The 18,911-nt window shown below is 47.7% G+C and overlaps 2 protein-coding genes across 3 annotated transcripts; both read left to right on the top strand.

Moving 5' to 3' along the window:
* The first annotated feature begins 3,486 nt into the window (after positions 1–3,486).
* Positions 3,487–7,254, top strand: LOC109770356 (6,7-dimethyl-8-ribityllumazine synthase, chloroplastic). The gene is made up of 8 exons (XM_020329057.2): positions 3,487–3,726; positions 3,806–3,930; positions 4,241–4,336; positions 4,993–5,088; positions 5,609–5,687; positions 6,111–6,157; positions 6,782–6,841; positions 6,924–7,254. The coding sequence occupies exons 1-8, from the start codon at positions 3,606–3,608 to the stop codon at positions 6,960–6,962; spliced, it is 663 nt and encodes a 220-aa protein (XP_020184646.1). The 5' UTR covers positions 3,487–3,605; the 3' UTR covers positions 6,963–7,254.
* An 843-nt stretch (positions 7,255–8,097) lies between these two features.
* Positions 8,098–12,005, top strand: LOC109770357 (ubiquitin-like-conjugating enzyme ATG10). Of its 2 annotated transcripts, XM_020329058.4 has the most exons (7): positions 8,098–8,671; positions 8,797–8,850; positions 8,940–8,999; positions 9,520–9,619; positions 9,701–9,798; positions 9,924–10,145; positions 10,362–12,005. In XM_020329058.4, the coding sequence occupies exons 1-6, from the start codon at positions 8,519–8,521 to the stop codon at positions 10,107–10,109; spliced, it is 651 nt and encodes a 216-aa protein (XP_020184647.1). In that variant the 5' UTR covers positions 8,098–8,518; the 3' UTR covers positions 10,110–10,145; positions 10,362–12,005. The 2 variants fall into 2 exon arrangements, with proteins under 2 accessions (XP_020184647.1, XP_040255326.1); XM_040399392.3 differs by lacking the exon at positions 10,362–12,005 and having other exon boundaries at positions 9,924–10,343.
* Positions 12,006–18,911: the final 6,906 nt, after the last annotated feature.

The following is an 18,911-nucleotide window of genomic DNA, read 5'->3' as shown; positions in this document are numbered from 1 at the left end:
AGAGCATCTCCAACAGCAGCGCTATATAAGCGCCGCGCTGAAAATCAGTTTTTGCGCACGCGCTACCGCTCCGGGCGCTCCAGCGGAGGCGTAAAAACCACGCACGTGGCATATATAGTTCAGCGCGCGGGCCGAAACGCCATCGCGCGCCGCTTATTTGCTGCGCCCACTCCCGCGTGCTGGACTCTTGAGCGCTCGCTCGCAACTCCACCTACCCCATCCAGCCGCGGCGCCGCCGCCGCCCGCGCCACCCCATTTATTCCGGCGACCGTTCCGACGCTCCCCCGGCCTATCCCCGCGCCGCGGCGGCTTCCTCCGTCTCCCTCTAGTCACTGCCGCCCCTCGCGCGCGGCAGTCCTCCGACGAACAGCCCGGCCGCTCACTGCCGCTCGGCACCCGCAAGGTGTTCGACAAAACGCCCGCAAGGTATGTATTGCTCAAACTTCATGAATTTGGTGCATGTTGATTATAGTTTTTATAGCCTAGTATTGAACATTGTAGATGAGTTCGTTGTATGATTCTTCCGAAGAAGAATTTGATATGGAAGAGGAGGAGGATCTTGCAATGATCCTAGCTATGCACATCAATAAAAAACCGAAGCACGGTGGTTCAGTTATGGGTCGGCAGAAAATTTGGAGGGATAGGATCGATTCCCATAACAGCTTGATGAGGCACTATTTCGTGGAGAATCCGACGTACCCGGAGTCGTACTTTCGTCGCCGGTCTAGGATGAGCACCGAGTTGTTCAGGCGCATTGCAGAGAAACTAGCGAGCCATGACCGGTTTTTTCAGCAAAGGAGGAATGCCGCCGGAGAGCTCGGGCATAGCACCTTTCAGAAGGTGACAGCCGCTTTGCATATGTTGGCATACAATATCCCGACTGATCTAGTTGATGATCACTTGGCCATGGGTGAGAGCCAAGCCATCATGTGTGTCAAACGCTTCGCAGTCGGAATTGTCCAAGTGTTTGGCCAGGAGTATTTGAGATCTCCCAATACTGAAGACGCCGCAAGGCTATTGGAGATGAACAAAGCTCGCGGGTTCCCAGGTATGCTTGGCTCAATAGATTGCATGCATTGGAGTTGGAAGAATTGTCCAAAGGCATGGCACGGGCAATTCCACGGCCAAAAAAAGGGTTCCACTATAATCCCTGAAGCGGTGGCCCATCAAGAGACTTGGATTTGGCATGCTTTCTTTGGAATGCCTGGATCTTTGAATGACATCAATGTTGTCAACCGGTCACCACTGATGAATAAGATTGCAAATGGTGATTTGTCACCGGTGCAGTTTGTAGCAAATGGCCGTACATACAACTATAGCTACTATCTTGCGGATGTCATCTACCCAAAGTGGCAAACATTTGTGAAGCCGTTGAAAAACTGAAAGGTAAGAAAAATCTTGATTTCCACAATGCTTAGGCGGCGGCTAGAAAAGATGTGGAGAGAGCTTTTAAGATTTTGCAAACCCAATTTGCAATTGTGAGAGGACCGGCTAGATTTTGGGATCAAAAGATGCTTTGATACATCATGCACGCTTGTGTGATCATGCACAAAATGATCATTGAGAATGAGCGTGGCCAAGATGTAGACTACTCTCAGTATGAGCTCTTGGGACATCCCGTGCGAGTGCGACGGAGGGCTGAAAGGATGGTCCGTTTTGTTGCCCCCTACCATGCCATTCGACATCCCGCAGCGCATGATGATCTTCAGAAGGATCTCATTGAGGAGTGGTGAGCTTGGAATGGCCAACAAAGAGCATCATGATTTGTGCGTTTGATGTTGATTGTTGAACTATTTGTTGTATTATTGAACTATTTGTTGTATTGAACGATAAATTATTTTTTTGAGTTGTAATAACGAAATTGAACTTGTTGATTTATTTTGTTTGTGTTTGATCTTTTTTGCTTGTGTTTGGAATGCATATGTTGTTAGTGCGAGAGTCGCGCGAGCTGCAGGAGCCAGCGCTGCCCGCCGCGCCAAACCAGGCGATGGACGCGCGGCAAAGTAGTTTTTAGCGCGCGACGTGTTGTGCGCCGGTTGGAGATGCTTTAATGGGCCGACCCAATTCAGCGAATACCAGCTAAATCCCCTCAGGGTTCAAAATAGACCGGGATCACAGAGTTTGGTGTGCTAATTTCAGAGATTGAGAGTTCATGATTTAATTTAGCGTTCACCTACAAGTTCAAGGTTTATTTTGGATTTTTTCCATATATAAAGTATGAAACTACTTCTTCAATAATATATGCTTGACATTTTAGATGTAAATATTTTTTTTAAAATACTTGGTCAAAGTTTGAGAGATTTGACTTCTTCAAAAAAGTTATATGCACTGCATTAGAAACAAAAGGAGTACATCTAACCAGTCCGAAGCATTTTTCAGCCGAGCACAGCCTATCTATAGTTGCTGCCGTGCCACTGAATGAATAGGGAAAATGCTAGCAGCTGTGTTAAGTTTAGAACCTAAATCCAGATGGATAACCTATGTGTTGGTTATATTACCGTTGATTTGACAAAAGATTTCGTGTTCTTGCACGTTTGAAAGTATAAACTAATTTAACTTATAAGATCAACCGCCTCCTCAGGTGTTAGATGGAGTGCGACACGATTACCCAACCTCGCGCTGAGCTGTGACAACATCAAGGCTTTTGTTACGCTCGGACACTTTGCAAAAGAAGCCCTATTGCCCTCCTCGCCGAACCTTTTCTTGTGTTGAGGTGCGCCAACCTTTGCAACCAGACTTTCTGTTTCTGTTGTGCTTTACCGGGCGTCCGATCAAACTCAGATCCGACGACCGCGGAGGCGGTCGCCGTGTGAAGAGATATCAGTCGACCGAATCTAGTTTTTTTTCTTATAGTATATGGACCATCTTACCTGGCGAACGTTCGCTGGAAGGGGGTGACATTTGCGAACGTTTTGTTGGTAGTTTTAGTTGTATGAGGGTCGACAGTTTCTTTAGAAGAACATGACAAATTCTAAAAAGATTTATTTTTAGCAAAAATGGCTAGAAGTCACAGTCATTTGATCCCGTGTCGCAACTAAAACTATCAGCAAACAACTTTTGTTTGCCATCCCCTTCCGAGGGAACGTCAGCCAGATAGCATTACCGTTTAGTATTTGAATGTTAGAATTTCTTTTTGTTTGCACTACGATTCTTGATTTTCTTAGACAAAGGCAAAGAAAGATTTCACCATAATTAAATAACCTAACCAACTGGCTAATCCAAGAGTCATATTACCACCGATCTGACAAAGGCCAATGACTCTTTTGTTCTTGCACTTCTAAAAATATAAATATAAAATTCATTTAATATTCAGCCGTCGGATTATACAGATTTTTATTCGCCTTGCGATTCCAGAATTTTCTCTTAATCTAAATTTTTGTAACCTCGTTTCTCAAACTTCCAAATTTTGACTCGTATTTTTGGTTTGGATTGAAATTCGACCAAAAGCTCATCGTTTTGACCAAAATGCCACTCTGAAACGCACCTAACCTGGACTGCAGTTCTGCACAGGTGAAAAGGCAACACATCTTTGACATCCCCACGACCGCACTCGAGTAGCAGCCGCAGACAGATCTTCCTCGACACCCGCCGGCGGCTAAGGCGATATGGCGACCTCACCGGCAACATCGTCCGCGGCCGCGAGGGCCTCCTCCTTCGCGCGGCTATCCAACGCGCCTCTGCGCGCGCCCAGAGCCGCCGCCGTCTCGTTCCCGTCTCCCAACTCCGGTACGCTCCTGTTCACCATCTCGACCGCTGCTCTTTCGGCGGCCTGCTGCTTTTGATTCCTGCCATTCGATTCGTGCAGCTCGTCCGGCCGCGCTGGTCGCGGATGCTCGGGCTTCCCGGCTCCCCGTCGTGGCCGCAGCCGCCGCAGGGCACCAGCGGCTGATGGGGTCGCTGACCAACACCGAGGGGCTCAGGTTCGCCGTGGTGAGTGACTGCTCCTCTGTGCCGCCACCTCTTGGCCAGCGAGCGACTTTACTTGAATAAGAGACGGTGGTTAATGGCTTACATATAACTAGAAATAGAATCACCGGAGATCAAACTTGTACTGAACTAAGGTTAATAGAATCTTGGCCATGAACAAAACTTGTAACTAGAAATAGAATCACTGGAGACAACAACACTACCAGCATGATTAATAGAGGAAAATACTTGGCAAATAGAGCCACTACTTTCCTGTTTTTCAACACCATTGACCTTTCCATTGTCTAACTCTGGCTCTTTAATCGTCCTGCAGGTTGTGGCACGGTTCAATGAGATAGTGACCAACTTGCTTCTGCAGGGGGCTTTAGAGGCATTCGAGCGATACTCCGTCAAAGCAGAAAATATCACAGTGCGTATTTTTATTCACTTGTTTAAATCGAAGTTGCTTTTGGCCATGTTGAAATGCAAACATATCTTGAACCTCATTAACAACCCATCCTGTGTTCGGTTATTAAAGAGGTGATGTTGTTTGTACCCTTGCCCAAACGAATTCAGTCTCCCAGCTCATGGTCAATTTGCAAAAAAGGAAAAAGAAAAACAATGTGCCTTTGGAAGAATAACGTTTTGTTGCCTTTAACTGTTGCTGGCGCCAAAACACTTGTTTCATGAACTACTGCTCATGAATCACCAATTCAGCATGCACCTACTCTTGTTGGATGACTTAACCACTTCACAGGATTAATATGTTGTTCCTGTTCTTTCAACAATCATGTATACATGTTTATGAACTACTTTGATCTTCACTTTGATGAACTTTTTACATGGGTGTAGGGTCACTAATATAACAAATTTATCACTCTAACATAATCTTTGGCATGATGTATCTTTAAATGGGATGTTTTCCATGTAAAGCTTCTCTTAGAAATCTCAGGTATAAATAAATCTACACCAATATACATGGTACATGATGCTTCATCCGCACACTGATTAAAAACTACCTTATTCCTAAATAAGTTATGCAACCATTTTTCCATGCATCACTCTAATTTTCAACTTCTTTTTTAGGTTGTTAGTGTTCCTGGCAGCTTTGAAATTCCTGTTGCAGCACAGAAGCTTGGGAAGTCTGGAAAGTATGATGCAATTTTGTGCATTGGGGCTGTGGTAAGTCTTTGTCAGATGATTAAATCTCAAAAGTCGAAGAGACCAGCATACTTTTATGCCCTTTTCTTCTTCCGCTGTCTATGAGGTAGAGGCTATCGCATTATCTGTGATTTATAAATCAGAAAATCACAATAAAAATCTGGATAAGCTGTATGCTGCTGACATGTTCTATTTACATGTATAACTGTCTTTAGGAGGCTTTCACATACATCTTACTGTCTTTTAACATATCTTAACCATGATTCTGTAACTTGTGGGAAGTTATCTTTTAAGCAGTGTAAGGACTTCCACATATATTGTATTGTCTTATAACATATCTTAAGCATGATTCTGCCACTTGTCTGTCTTTTAAGCAGTGTAAGGCTAGCTTATGCCAAGTTTGCTAAGTATTTCCCTCTATTAATCGTGCTGGTCGTGTTGTTGTCATAGTAATACCAGCTAAAACCTATGCTTCGCAAACCCATAGTTATCGTGTTGCTGCTATTTGATTTCTATGGTCTTCTTTGAAATTGATTTGCAGATTAGAGGTGACACAACCCACTATGATGCTGTTGCAAACTCTGCTGCTTCAGGTGTACTCAATGCTGGATTGTCTGCTGGTATGTTGCTTTTATCTCTTAGCCTCCTTTTATGAAGCCAGTTGGGTTGTAGAGAACTTATTCTGTGAGTCCATTTATGTTCCAGTTGTTGTATTTCTTGTTAGTAAGGTCACTAAGGGTGCATATGGGCATGGGTTCACATTTAATTTTCCAGCTGTTGATAGGTATAACTAGATGGGAAACTTTTTGATAATTATTGATGCTCAATGAACATACAAAGCTAAAACAGCTACAGATATCCATGCATGTCTTGTATAACTTAGAGAATTATGTACCCAGTGACTAGTGTGAGTAAAGATTATTTGATTCGAAATTGTGTCATCCGACGAATTTACCTTGTGTTGTTTTCTCTGTCTGGTGATTACAATTTGCAGCTACTTAAAATTCAGAATCTGGCTGATTGCTTCTCTAATGTTACCACAGGCGTCCCCTGCGTATTTGGTGTTCTGACCTGTGATGACATGGACCAGGTAATTCATGATTCTGTTAACTAGTTTGCAACAGCATCATAGTGGGCTGTGTCACCTCTAATCTGCAAATCAATTTCAATAGCATACATATCTTCTGAAATGTTCCATAAAAGCATAATTCTGTATCCTGTCTGGTAACTGTTTCACCCATTTACTTAAGTTAGCTACTCCCTCTGTTCACTTTTATAAGACCTTGAAGACATTTCAGACAATGTGCAAAACAGCCCATTTTGAGTTGTCTGAAACGACTTACATAAGTGAACGGAGGAAGTAGTTTTTCTGTATCATGAATGATGCTACCATCAGAAGAATAGTATTTCTGGAGGTAACTTGGATGTTATTGTTCATGCTCCTGTGCAATATGTCAATTCAAATAGAAGATGCCTCTCTCCGCTTGCACATACTGATAAGTGAAGCAATCCTGTTGATATGCGTCTTGTAAAGTAATGTCAACTTGGTTCCATCGTGTGTGTAGTATTGATGCAGAAGTGTGAATTGTCCTACTTGCTTTATGGCGCAATTGCCGTGCGCATAATGTGATCGTTTTGCGTCTGTCCGCTTCGGTCCTTGCCTAACCAATCTTGTGTGAAAATAAATGCTAAATCACACACATCCATGCTGCAGGCGCTAAATCGTGCTGGTGGCAAGGCTGGAAACAAAGGTGCTGAGACCGCCATAACTGCTGTAAGTACACCATTTGCTTGGGAAGTGAATCAACCTGTATATTTTCACTGTCCACCTGACGAACTCCCATCTCCTGTTGTAGATTGAGATGGCCTCGCTGTTTCGGCATCACTTAGCCTGATGACGCCGAATGCTATGGTCGGCGAGCCAGCAAGATTTTCTCCCCTGTCCGCGGCTGTCGGAGTTTTTTTTTTTCCCACACTTGTTTCAAAATTTCTTTTTTATTGCTGCAGGCTAGTGTTTGACGTGTCGTTTTCTAAATTATTTTGGTCTGTACGTATGTACTCTGATTGCCTGTTCGCCTTTGCCCGCAAGAAACTTGCAATTCTAGAGCATGAATAATCTTTTTTTCCTGCAAAAAAAAGAATATTTTTTTCCTAGAAGCATGAATAAACTTTTTTCGCTGTGCCCTATTTTTGTTTCGTGATGGGTGTCTGGGTAGTGTCTATTGTAGCCTTGTAGGACTGAGAACAGGTTGGGACATGTATGTATGTCCATGGTTGTTGGCTGGGCGCCTGTGTTGCATAGACAGACAGGTTGTTCGTGTTCGGTGGTTCCTCCCCGGTAGCGATCTCCACCCGTCCATCCTCCACCGCGGCCGGCTGTGCAGCACGTCTCATGTTACACGTCGTAGGTGCCGTCGCAGTGGCATTGCAGCGGAGCCGGAGAGCTCGCTGCATGGGCTGGCACGGTAGATCAGATGAACCTTGGAAAGAGAGAATCGATGTAATACGAGGTACTTGAGGGGCCGTTTCGTAAACCTTCACCTCTCCGGGACTCCCTGCCCTGCGCCGGGTATCCAGTTTATCAGGGTTTCTTTTAGAAATGTGCAGTGATACACAATTTCACTCTTCCGCCGGAGTCGGAGGCACGTCGCCGACGAGCCGACGCTGACGCACCTCCCACCTCGGCCACGCCGCTGCCGCCCCAGCCGTTTTCTAAGAAAAATCTTGTAGAAATTTTATAAGACATAATTTTTATAAAAAAAATTCCTTTAGAGCTCTTTGATTGGTAGAATGAAATCCTATTCTTATGAAAGAATTCTTTTTATCCTTCACATTTCATAAAAAATAAACATTAGCCTAGACTCAATAAAACAAATCCTATAATGTGAATCGAAGGGCATCTTCTTTCTTATTTCTACTCATAGAATTTGAGATACATGTCATTTTATTTTTTATAATTTTTCTATTCCTATGATTTTCCTATCTATGAACGAAGAAGGCCTAAACCTTCACCTCTCCGGGACTCCCTGCCCGGCGCCGGGTATCCAGTTTTATCAGGGTTTCTTTTAGAAATGTGCAGTGATACACAATTTCACTCTACCGCCGGAGTCGGAGGCACGTCGCCGACGAGCCGACGTTGACGCACCTCCCACCTCTGCGGCGACGCCGCCGCCTCCGCCCCAGCCGCGCGCGCCTCCTATCCAGCAACGGCCCCGCGTTCTCCGTCCCCGCCCGCCGCGCAGACCGCCACCAGCCCACCACTAGTCCAATTCGAGAAGGACTAGGTTTGTTTCCGAGCACAGCACCGCAGCCCGCGGGACTCCGGATCGGCGACGGAATCTCGATCGATCGATCGACTGGTTCGGCCGCTGAACTCAACTCGTCTCCAAATAGAGCCAGGGGGGATTCTTGACCGCCTCGTTGGTCGTTGCTTACCGCGCTCGTCTTCGCAATGGGGAGCTCCTCCGCGTGCGACGGGACTCTGTCACTCGACGAGTTCAACGCCTCAGCGAAGGCCCTGGTCACCAAGTGGAGGGGGATTGATGTCGACGCTCTTCCCGACTGGGAGTGGAGGCCTTGCCGCAAGATGGGGGTGCCATCTGAGGTCAAATGCTCAACAGACTTGACCTCCTCATCTCTTTGCTATCTCTTCTGTTATTTTTTATGTCACTGTGCAAGATTTAGGACTGTGAATAAGCGATAACCCATGGATTGGCTTGTTTTCTGCAGACAGAGGGGTTTGTAGCCCTCGAAGGAGTCTATCGAATTCGTGCAGGAAGCCAGGTGGGCGGGCTGTTATTTTCTTTGGCTATCTGATAGTAATATGAAGTTGCGCGTTTTAGTAATTCACTGAATGTCTCCTTCTGGAACAGATTGAGGAGAGCAGTGACGACCCTGTCCCTGATGATGATGTTGTAGGGCATGATACCTCGGTAAGTTTTCAGTGGGTATTTCTATTCCAGTATCATATGTTTCTGTTACCAGCATGTTGCTATATTACATTGCTCTGCACCCCAGCTGTTTCATATGTTCAGTATATATCTATCCTATAAAAGTGTAGCAGTTTCATCAAATCATTAAATAGCCGCGTAAATCAGCAATTTGAATTGACCATACCCCAGAGACTCAGTGACTTGCATCGCAAATCTATTATGAGCACACATGAGAAGAAATGTAAATATCTTGTAGCAACCTATAGTGATGCACGATGCCAAGTTCCAAATTTAGTTCTTTCATTTGTGCCTGTGATTTTGGGGTGGTAAAGCACGGAATAGAAAGGATCACATTGGCCTCGCATCATTTACTAGCTACTAGTACTAGTTCTCAGTTTTTTCTGCAAGGGCTGAGATAACTGCGATCCTTTTCGCGATAAACTTTCAATTTCTTATAAAAGCAAAAATCTTCAGTTCCTAATTTAAATATACGCCAGCCATGATTTCTTTCTCTTGGCAGGTTCAGAGCTCTAGGGATAATGTTCATCTTTATGATTTCCATATTGTCTACAGCTTTTCTTACAAGGTTCCGGTGCTATACTTTCAAGGTCTTCAGGCTGGTATGCACATTTCAGAACATTACTGGATATTTACTTCCTCTGCTTCCTTTTTGATAGCCAACGTCTGCAACTTGTCCTTAGGTGGGCAGCTGCTAACTTTAGATGAGATAAAAAAGGATCTTCCTCCTCATTCACTTCAGTTGTTAAACGAATCAAAGTGGACATTTATTACTCGAGAGGTATGGACTGTTTGTAGCCGATCATTGATAATGATATGTAATACACATACATGCTTTCTTGTTTACTAATCAGTTGAAAGCTTAGACTCATTAAAAATGATTGAGCTGTTCTTGCACTCCTACAGGAGCATCCCCACCTAAGTAGGCCATGGTTCACCCTGCATCCATGTGGAACCAGTGACTGGATGAAGTTGCTTCTTCATAAACTGGGAGATAAAGATCGATCTCTGCAATACTTGCCAGCATGGTTATCTGTGGCCGGTCAGGCAGTAGGATTGAAAATCCCGCTTAAGCTTTATTGCAGTTCATAGGTTCACTCTTCTCCACTATGTAGTACTACTATTTTGGTGAGTAAAATGGGAAGTGTCCACCTCTTATTTTGCTTTGCATATGTTCAAACATTTCTCTTGGTAATTTGACCATTTTGCAGTGTAATAACTAATTTTATTGCATATGCACGAATGGCACAGTTGCACATACTGCGGCATAGTTGCAGCTTTAACATGATGATTTATCCTTGGGCATGTAATTGGTTATTATTCTTATATCCTTTCGTTTCCCAGATTTGTTTAAAGCTACTTGCTTGAAAGAATCATGCAAGCTGAATATCATCAGAATTTAGTGAAGATGAAGATATGATGGGCTGCTGATGGAAGTTACCAGTCAGTCAATGCTCGGCTCAGTTAAGAAATTTGAAGTGAAAAAAATAGGAACATAGTTGAAACAGCAACTCTCAATTGTTGCGCCGTATTGAGGTTCTTTACTGTGGATAGGTGCTGCAGAATGGTATTTTGTCAACCCATTCAAAACCTTGGAGTTTTGAAGGCCTGGATGAAACCCATTTGAATCGTTGGAGTTCTCAGGGCTTGGATGGCTCATCTGAACTACTCGTAGAAGCGTCAGGCTACCTTAATTCATGGAGACATGCTTCCCATTCCCAGCAACTCAGTCATCAGTCTTAACCTCACTGCAAATAAGGTCCACTTGTGCTCCATTATGATATCCTTTTGTTCTACATAGACGATGGAGTGTTCTCATTGCCAGAAAGAAAAGGCCAAGTAGGTCAACCTGAAATTATGTGGATATGACAATATTCAGCATCTGAGAATGGATTTGATGACTCCATCGTGCAGTTCCATTCCTACATTAACCAACATGGTCTACGAGGCTAGGAGAAACAGACATGGTGACAACTTGGACTAGCGAGAAGCGGCGGGGACGAGGGAGACAGGGGAGGAGCCACCCTCCCTCCGAGCGCCGGTATGATGTGGGTGGGTGACCGGTGGTCTGGTTTTGGGCCGCGGGAAACCGTTGGCCGGCTTGGCCGGCCTGGCAGCAGCGACGTCCCCGACGCCGTCTCCTCCTTGGAGGTGCTGCAGAAGGTCCTTCCCCTTTCCACCCCTGTTCCTCCTCCCGGGTGAAAGCCCAAAATCCGGCTTGGATTGGGCGGCGACGGCGCGCTGTGCGTCGTGTCTTCCTTGGGGGCGCCGCCTGGGGAGGGTTGCGTTCAGGTGAGGGGTTCAAAGGTCGGAGCTTGGGTGGCTTGGGTGGTCCGGTGACGGCGGTTTCACGAGTTTCGGCATGGCTGTAGGCGTCCCCGTCAGCTGCCTGGCAATGCTCCTCGATGGCCTGTCGGTTTACTTGATGCCTCTGCTGTCTTTCTTCTGTAGCTGCACCTGGTGGTTTTCCTGCAGCTCTCAGGCGTTCTAGGTTGTGGCGATGCGGCAGTCGCGGAGTGCTCGAATGTTCAAGTGGTGATGTGCTGCGGCTGCTCCAGGTCCCGAAGCTGGCACGTCCCCTGCTCTAGGGTGAGCGTCTCTCAAGTCCGCCGGGTACGGCGCCTTGCGAGCCATGGCGAGAGGGAAGGGTCCCTCTGCGGCGAGAGAGACGGCGGATGTGTGTTGTCTTTACTTGGGCGTGGTCGGGCTCACTTGCCACACTCTGTTGCAAGCAGGTCCTCGTCGTGCTCGTGTGTGCCTCATCCCTAGATGGATGTTTGGCTGTAGTCTTCGGCTAGGACAAGCTTCGTGCTTTGTTTTCCTGTATTCTTTTTGAGCTTATGCGACCCGTTGAGTTGTAAGCTTCCTAGAGTGTCCCCTTGTATCGTTTGGTCGTGGGGTCTGTGTGTGTTTGTATTTCCTGGCCGGTTGATGGCTTTGTTAATTCAAAGCCGGGCTCTTCGCGAGCCTTCGTTTTAAAAAAAACAACTTGGACTATCCCATTGGCGTCCTACGTGGAACCAAACGGACGCGGGATTTGTCAGGGGCTTAGGCCAACCCTGTCATGGGCTTAGGCCAACCCCAACACGCCCCCCCAACGGACGCGGGATTTGTCAGTTTGGGTCGGTGAGGCGGACCTCGAAGTGCGGTTTTATCTGCCAGCCCTGCGCTTAACACAGACGGACACATTTCACATTTTAACTAGATTTTCAAATAAAAAATAAACAGCCCACAGATTACATTAATTACAACATATAAAAACATTAAATTAAACTAGATTTAATCGAGTTGGCGTCGTCCTCCTCCTCCTTGGTCTCGACAACAAAGACCGGCGCTGGCAAAGAAATGTCTGCTGGAACACCGTCAGCGCCTGGGCTGCGTCGCCTGCTGCTCGGCCTCCTGTGGGGAGTGTCGTTCGGCCTCCTCCTCAGACGCGACCAGCCACACGGGCATGCACGACACCCACCTCGGTGAGCAGGGCACCAGAGGCAGGCTGGCTGCGATGCGGGCGATGCACCTCACCCGGATCTCATCCTCGATCTGGAAGTGGTGCTCTGGCGTTAGCATAGGGTAGGTGGTCTTCTTCTGTCGGGCCATGTCAGACGGCGAAGGAAGAGGGAGGTGGAGACAAAGAGAAATATGCTCAGGCTGGCGGCGCAGAGGGAGAAAGAGGTTGTGGCTAGGGTTTGGGACGTCGACCGGCTTAAATAGTCGGACTTTGGCCACGGGCAGCTAGCCGGAGCGGCGCCACAGACTACCTCGCTTGAAGATGGGTACAATGCTGTATTATTAAGAGTATTGACGGTCGCTTCAAATACATGGGGTACAATGCTCTATCGCCTCCCGTCGATCTTCGTTTTGCTACTGCTATACCCCCTTCATTCCAGAATATAAGGTGTAATGACTTCCGTGCAAGTCAACCTTTTGAATGTTTGATCAAGATTATAGAATAAAATAATAACATCTCCAATACCTAATAGATAAAATATGAAACTACTTTTTATGATGGATCAAATGATATAAATTCCATATCATGGATATTGATATATTTTTCTATTCGGTCAAACACGCACTCCTTTAACTTTTAAAAAAACAAATATACCTTATATAAAGAAAGGGGGGAGTATTATGCAGTGCATGTAAATTTAAATTCTTTTTTGTCAGTGCACAATCATATGAATTGTCACAGGTACAACCTTTTTCTTTCTTCTTCTGATGTGCATCCGCAGACTACCTGGCTTGAAGGATTATCATACACTCATCAATATTGCACCACAATTCAAACTTGCGATTTCATTAAGCTTGTAATATTTATCTTACTATTACGTTCCTTAGATTTAGGGAAGGATAATTTACATTTTTTTCTTTCACAAACAAGATGCATGAATACTTATTCTTCCGTTGCAACGTACGAGCTTGCTTGCCAGTATGGTAAAACGATTTTTAGAGCATTTGGTAGAGTTTTTCTTATACCAAATAATTCTATACAGGCCGGCATGCGGCGATAACAAATAAGAAAACTAATTAACTAGCACCGTTTATTATATGGTAGTGCTAACTGGCGAATGTTCGCTGTTCCCTCCGTTGCTAAATATTTGTTTTTAGAGATTTTAAATGAACTACCACATTCGGGTATATATAGACATATTTTAGAGTGTAGATTCACCCATTTTGCTATGTATATAGTCATTTGTTGAAATTTCTAAAAAGACAAATATTTAGGAACGGAGTGAGTAGAAAGGAATCCCCAGCAAAAGCCAGTTTAGGAATAAATTGTCTTCTGTAAGAAATTGTCATGCTAAGTCTGAAGAAATTGCCACATTCTTCAACTAAAATTGGCACCAAAATCATTCACAATGTCATCCTGCCGAGCGAAGAGAACGTACTAAGAGGGTCCTTATACTATTTTTTGAAAGATCTAGCACTGCTGGCATTCATTGATAATAGCAGAAAGCAACGAAAAACAATAAAATGGTGAAGGTCCTAGGACCAGAGAATCCGAAGATCAAAAGACAAAAAGAAAAACATCAGCACAAGAAGCTGCAGCACAACACTCCTTACAAACCACACTAGGCAGCGCAGCTCCGACTCCGACGGTGAACTACTAAGGAAACTGGGCAGGGGTGGCGTCACGGAGGATCACCGAACGAACCACCTGTCACACGTCATCGTATACCACTGGTCCCCCACCACGGCTTTGACTTCACATCAACAGACAGTCGAGGCACTCCCACAGACGCGCCGAAGAAGAAGAGCCGGCTACCACGACCAGGGCCACGCCTCCGGCATTGCTCACCGCCGTCATCATTGCCACAGAAGCCACCGTGCACGTCCAGTCGTAGGAAGGCACCACAGGGATCAAAGTCTTCAAGACGGCGCCCTAAAGAGGGGAACGACGGTCAAGACGACGCCACCGCCCGACCCTGCAGCAGGATCTAGGTTTTCACCCGAAGTACTTGATCCGGAAGATCCGGCTGTGAGATTCCCGACGACGCTTCCAAGGAGGATGGCGACGCCCACAGGCGCCGTCGCCGTCCACCGGCCAGCACCGGCCAGGCTTTCACCCGGGCAGCCACTCCCACGCAGCAGGCCGAAGTCGACCCTTGCCTTCACTGGACCGCGCACCCCACACACAACAAGCGCACCACCGCTGTGTAGGGCCACCATCAAGCCTCCACCGACGACGGGCCTGCAGAGACCAGAACGGGTCCTGCAGCTCGCATCCAAACCACGGCCGGAGCCCCTCTGCTCCAGCACCGCCCGCGGTCACGAACCATCCGCGGTCATCACACCCAGATCCGCGTCGCCCGGAGTCCTCCCACCCAGCTCGCCTCCTACACGCCAGATATGGGCGTCCCGGGGCCCCACGCGCGCCACCCCTGACCAGCACCGCAGATCCGTGCGGGGGCGACGACAGAGCACCATCCACACGCTGCGCCCCGGATCTGGCCGCCGCGTCATGACGTAGCCACCGCTCGCCGCGCTCCCCTGCAGACGAGCGCCCCCGCGCGCCGAGTCCAGCCATGCACCCGTCGCCTCCGTCGGCGCCAGCTCGTCACGCCCTCCGCGCCTCCGCGAGCCACGCGCCCCCGCAGCGCCAGCTCGCGGCGCCTTCACGAGCCACGCGCGCCCGTCGCCTCGCTCCTCCGGATGCCGCCACCCATCGAGCCCGCGAAATGGACGCGGTAACCAGGCACCACCGCGCGCAGAATGCGCTGGATCCACGCGGCCTCGAGCTATCCCCTCCGGCGTGCCTCCTACGCGCCAGCTCTGCGCGCCCAGAAGCCCCAGCGCCACCATGCGCAGCCTCGCCGGCTAGCAGCGCCGCCCCGAGCATGCGCAGCCGCTCTGGCTCCAGTCGAGGCCACCGGCCCCTGACGAAGGAGGAAGAAAGCCCCCCCCCCCCGCCGCCGAGCCGCGCGGGCTTTGCCCGGCGACTGCCGGCGGCGGCGGCGAGGGGGGAGGGACGGTCGGTGGGGAGCTGGCGGCGGCGGCTAGGGTTTGCTCCCGAGCCGCCCGCGGGAGCGACACGGGAGCTCTCGGGGGAAACGATGCTTATGACTGCTCTGGTCCTTATACTATTGTACTACGTCCGTCTAGGTGAATAGGTCACTCGCGTAATTCTAGGTCATCGATTTGAGCAACTAAATATGTGTTATATGTCATGAAAAGTATATCACTAGATTTCTACACGGATGTAGTTTCTAAATATATATTTCTTATCACATATAATACATATTTAGAGAGTTAAATCGTCGACCCAAAACTACACAAATGACTTCTTTCACCAAGACGGAGGTAGTAGTTTTCTTTGTGACGTGTTATTGGCAAGATCGTGTGGAGTAAGTGTATCCTAAAAATTCCACTTGAAAAAAGTGTGTCCTAAGAAACGAAACCAACCGTAAGGAAATTATATTGGAATTTGATATATGATCAATCTCATCAATTTGTTGCCGGAAACTGCTCCTTCCACTTAAATTCCCGCATCCTTTGTTAGCAAAACTGTATAAAAAACTCGAAACACGCCAAGATCGATCGAAGCCTATAGACACAAAAGAAAAAAAGCACGATGCAGCCCCTCGCCGCGATACTCGCCTCCGTCCTCCTCGCCGCCGCTGCCATGGCCGACCCCGGGCCCTCCCCTGCCATCATCGACGCGACATGCTCCGTCTTCGCAAAGACCTGCGCCTACCCCAGCCACGACTACTGCGTGAACGTGCTCTCCACCTCGGACCCGGCCTCCGCCGCCTCCGCCAAGGACGAGCGCGACCTCGCCATCATCCCCGCCAACGCCACCGCGCACAACGTCACGCGTACAGTCGACCTCATCGACGACCTGTCCCACGAGCTCGCGAGATGCTCGGAATCCTACGCGCGCGACATGGGCGGCAAGGTCGCCAGCGCCCTCGGCGACCTCGTCGCCGGGCGCAAGCCGGGGGACAAGCTCCTGGACGCGTACAATCTTGGCCCTTCCAACTGCACCCTCGCCGTGATGCTCAGGTGGGGCTATTCCAAGAATCTTCTGGCGCACGAGAACTCGGCCAACGCGGCCTTGGTCCTGCTCGCCAGGAACATCGCGAGGCTGGTCCCCAACTCAAACAGGACGGCCTCGCCTGCCGCCATCATGAACTCGATGTGCTCCTCTCTGCTGTACAACATGTACCCTGGCTACGACTACTGCGTCGGCGTGCTCTCCTCCGACGACCCGGCGGCGGCCGCCGCCGCAAGGAACACGCGCGATCTCGCCATCATCGCCGCCAACGCCACCGCGCACAACATCACGTCTACGGTCAAGCTCATCGGAGGCCTGCTTTCCGACCTCGCCGAGTGCAAGGTTTCCTACGGCCGTATGGGCAGCACCGTGGACGGCGCTCTGGGAGACCTCGTCGCAGGACATGATGCCCCCGCCGGAGCTGCCAGCAAGCTGGGCGACGCCGCGGGCGACGCGCTCAGCTGTGACATGGTGATGTCGAGGAGGAGGGGCGCCGCTAAGAACGTCCTGCACCAGGAGAACTGGCACAACTTCGTGTCCGCACGCTTTGCCAGTAACATCGCCTTCCTAGAGGACTATTGAATCCATAAAACTATCTAGACGTGCGCGCAATTAATGTTTTTCTTTTCTTTTTTGTGGGTAATTAATGTTTTTTCTGTGTCTTCAACACACATATGTTTTGCGGGTAGATTAAACTTGACTTTGTTTTACACTAGTATATAAATTTTCACGAAAAAAAACCAACATCAACTTCAGGGCAAAAAAGACAAAAAATATTTGCTATTATAGGTCACTATTCACACTATTTTGACCAAAAAATTGTCTTTTTGAAAAAAAGTCAAAGGATGATTTTATTTTTGTGAAATTTTCTCACAAGTATAATAGGAGGTCAAATTTATTTCAAAAGTATTTTCAGATTTTTTGACTTTTTGTTGAATTGCTAATTTATTTTTCCATATAGAGTGTATATACATCCAAAAACCAAACGTTCCCTTCCGGCACATGTACTCTATTTCCATGTGCCATGCAATTGCAAGGCATCATCCGAAGAAGGATGGCATGCAAAGCTGAATTTTGCCGTTGCATGCACCTTCTACTCTCTTGCTTGAACTCATCCATGGCTTGGAAGGGCCTGATTTTATTTATCGTGCTGTTTTTTCCTCTGAGTGAAGGAGGAGCGGGCGTGTCCGGGCGTGCATGGGCGTCTCCATATCCACCTCAGATATGGGCCGGGTACGAAGAGTGTCGGTCAGTCCGGGCTTTTGGGCCGGCTATGGGGTGCCCGGTTGGGTGGCCAAAAAACGGGCAGCCTGCCCGGGCGTTTGGGGTGGGTATTGGGGGTCATGTTCTAGATGCTCTTATCTTTTTTAGATAGGAGAGATTCTATACAGTAATGCTAATTAACCACTGCTTACTCTACAATAATGCTAACTGGTGAATGTTCTTCTTTTGTGAAACAACTGGTGAATGTTCGCTAGGAAGGAATTCTCAGCGAACACCCTCGCAGCCGTTTGATAAAATACATTGTCTTCTTTACGAAGAAATTGCCAGTTTTTCAAAAAAAATTTTTTTGCCCAAAATCGTTCACCATTGTCATCCTGCTGAGCAAATGTTCGTCAGCTTTTTTTTTGAGTAACACCAATGTTCGTCAGCTAGGAGAGTCCTTATTCCATTGTAATAAATTTTCTTTGAGATGTGTTATTGGCGAGATCGTGTCAAATAATAAGTGTATCCTAAAAAATGATTGAAACCTACCGTAAGGAAAAGTTCCCGCAAAAAAAAACTACCGTATGGAAATTATATCAAATTTGGTATATGATCAATCTCGTCAAATTTGTTGCCGGAAATGGTTCCTTCCACTTAAAGGCCCGTGTGACACTCCTAGCAAACGGGCCGTGTCCTTTGTTTGCACATATAAAACTCCAAACAGGACAGGATCGATCGAAGCAAGCTGAAGGAATTCATCCCCTCCTCAAGGCAGCATGATGCAGCCCCTCGCCGCGATACTCCACTAGTAGAAAAACGGTCTTACGTTCACCTCATTAGTCCCGGTTTGATTACGGCTCGATATTAATGTGATCATTAATCCCGGTTTCAATGGCTAGGATGCGGGCGTCGTTAGTCCCGGTTCGTGGCGTACCTCTAGTCTCGGTTCGTGGCGTACCTCTAGTCTCGGTTCGTGTCACAAACCGGGACTAAAGGGGTGGTGGCAGGTTGGCTTAGGCTGGGGCCCCGCGAGCCCCTTTAGTTCCGGTTTGTATAACCAACTGGGACTGAAGATGCCCCTATATAAACCCTTCGTCCAGCCCGAGCCCATTTCCCCCTTTCCTCTCCTCTCTGTTCTTCCCCTCTTACTCGAGCTCATCGTTCATTTCTGCCAAAATTTGACAAGATTTGAAGGC

The sequence above is a fragment of the Aegilops tauschii genome, chromosome 2 (assembly GCF_002575655.3).
Source record: "Aegilops tauschii subsp. strangulata cultivar AL8/78 chromosome 2, Aet v6.0, whole genome shotgun sequence".
Classification (NCBI taxonomy): Eukaryota; Viridiplantae; Streptophyta; class Magnoliopsida; order Poales; family Poaceae; genus Aegilops; species Aegilops tauschii.
Note: the sequence above shows the minus strand (reverse complement) of the source record. Positions and strands in the feature narration are given on the sequence as shown.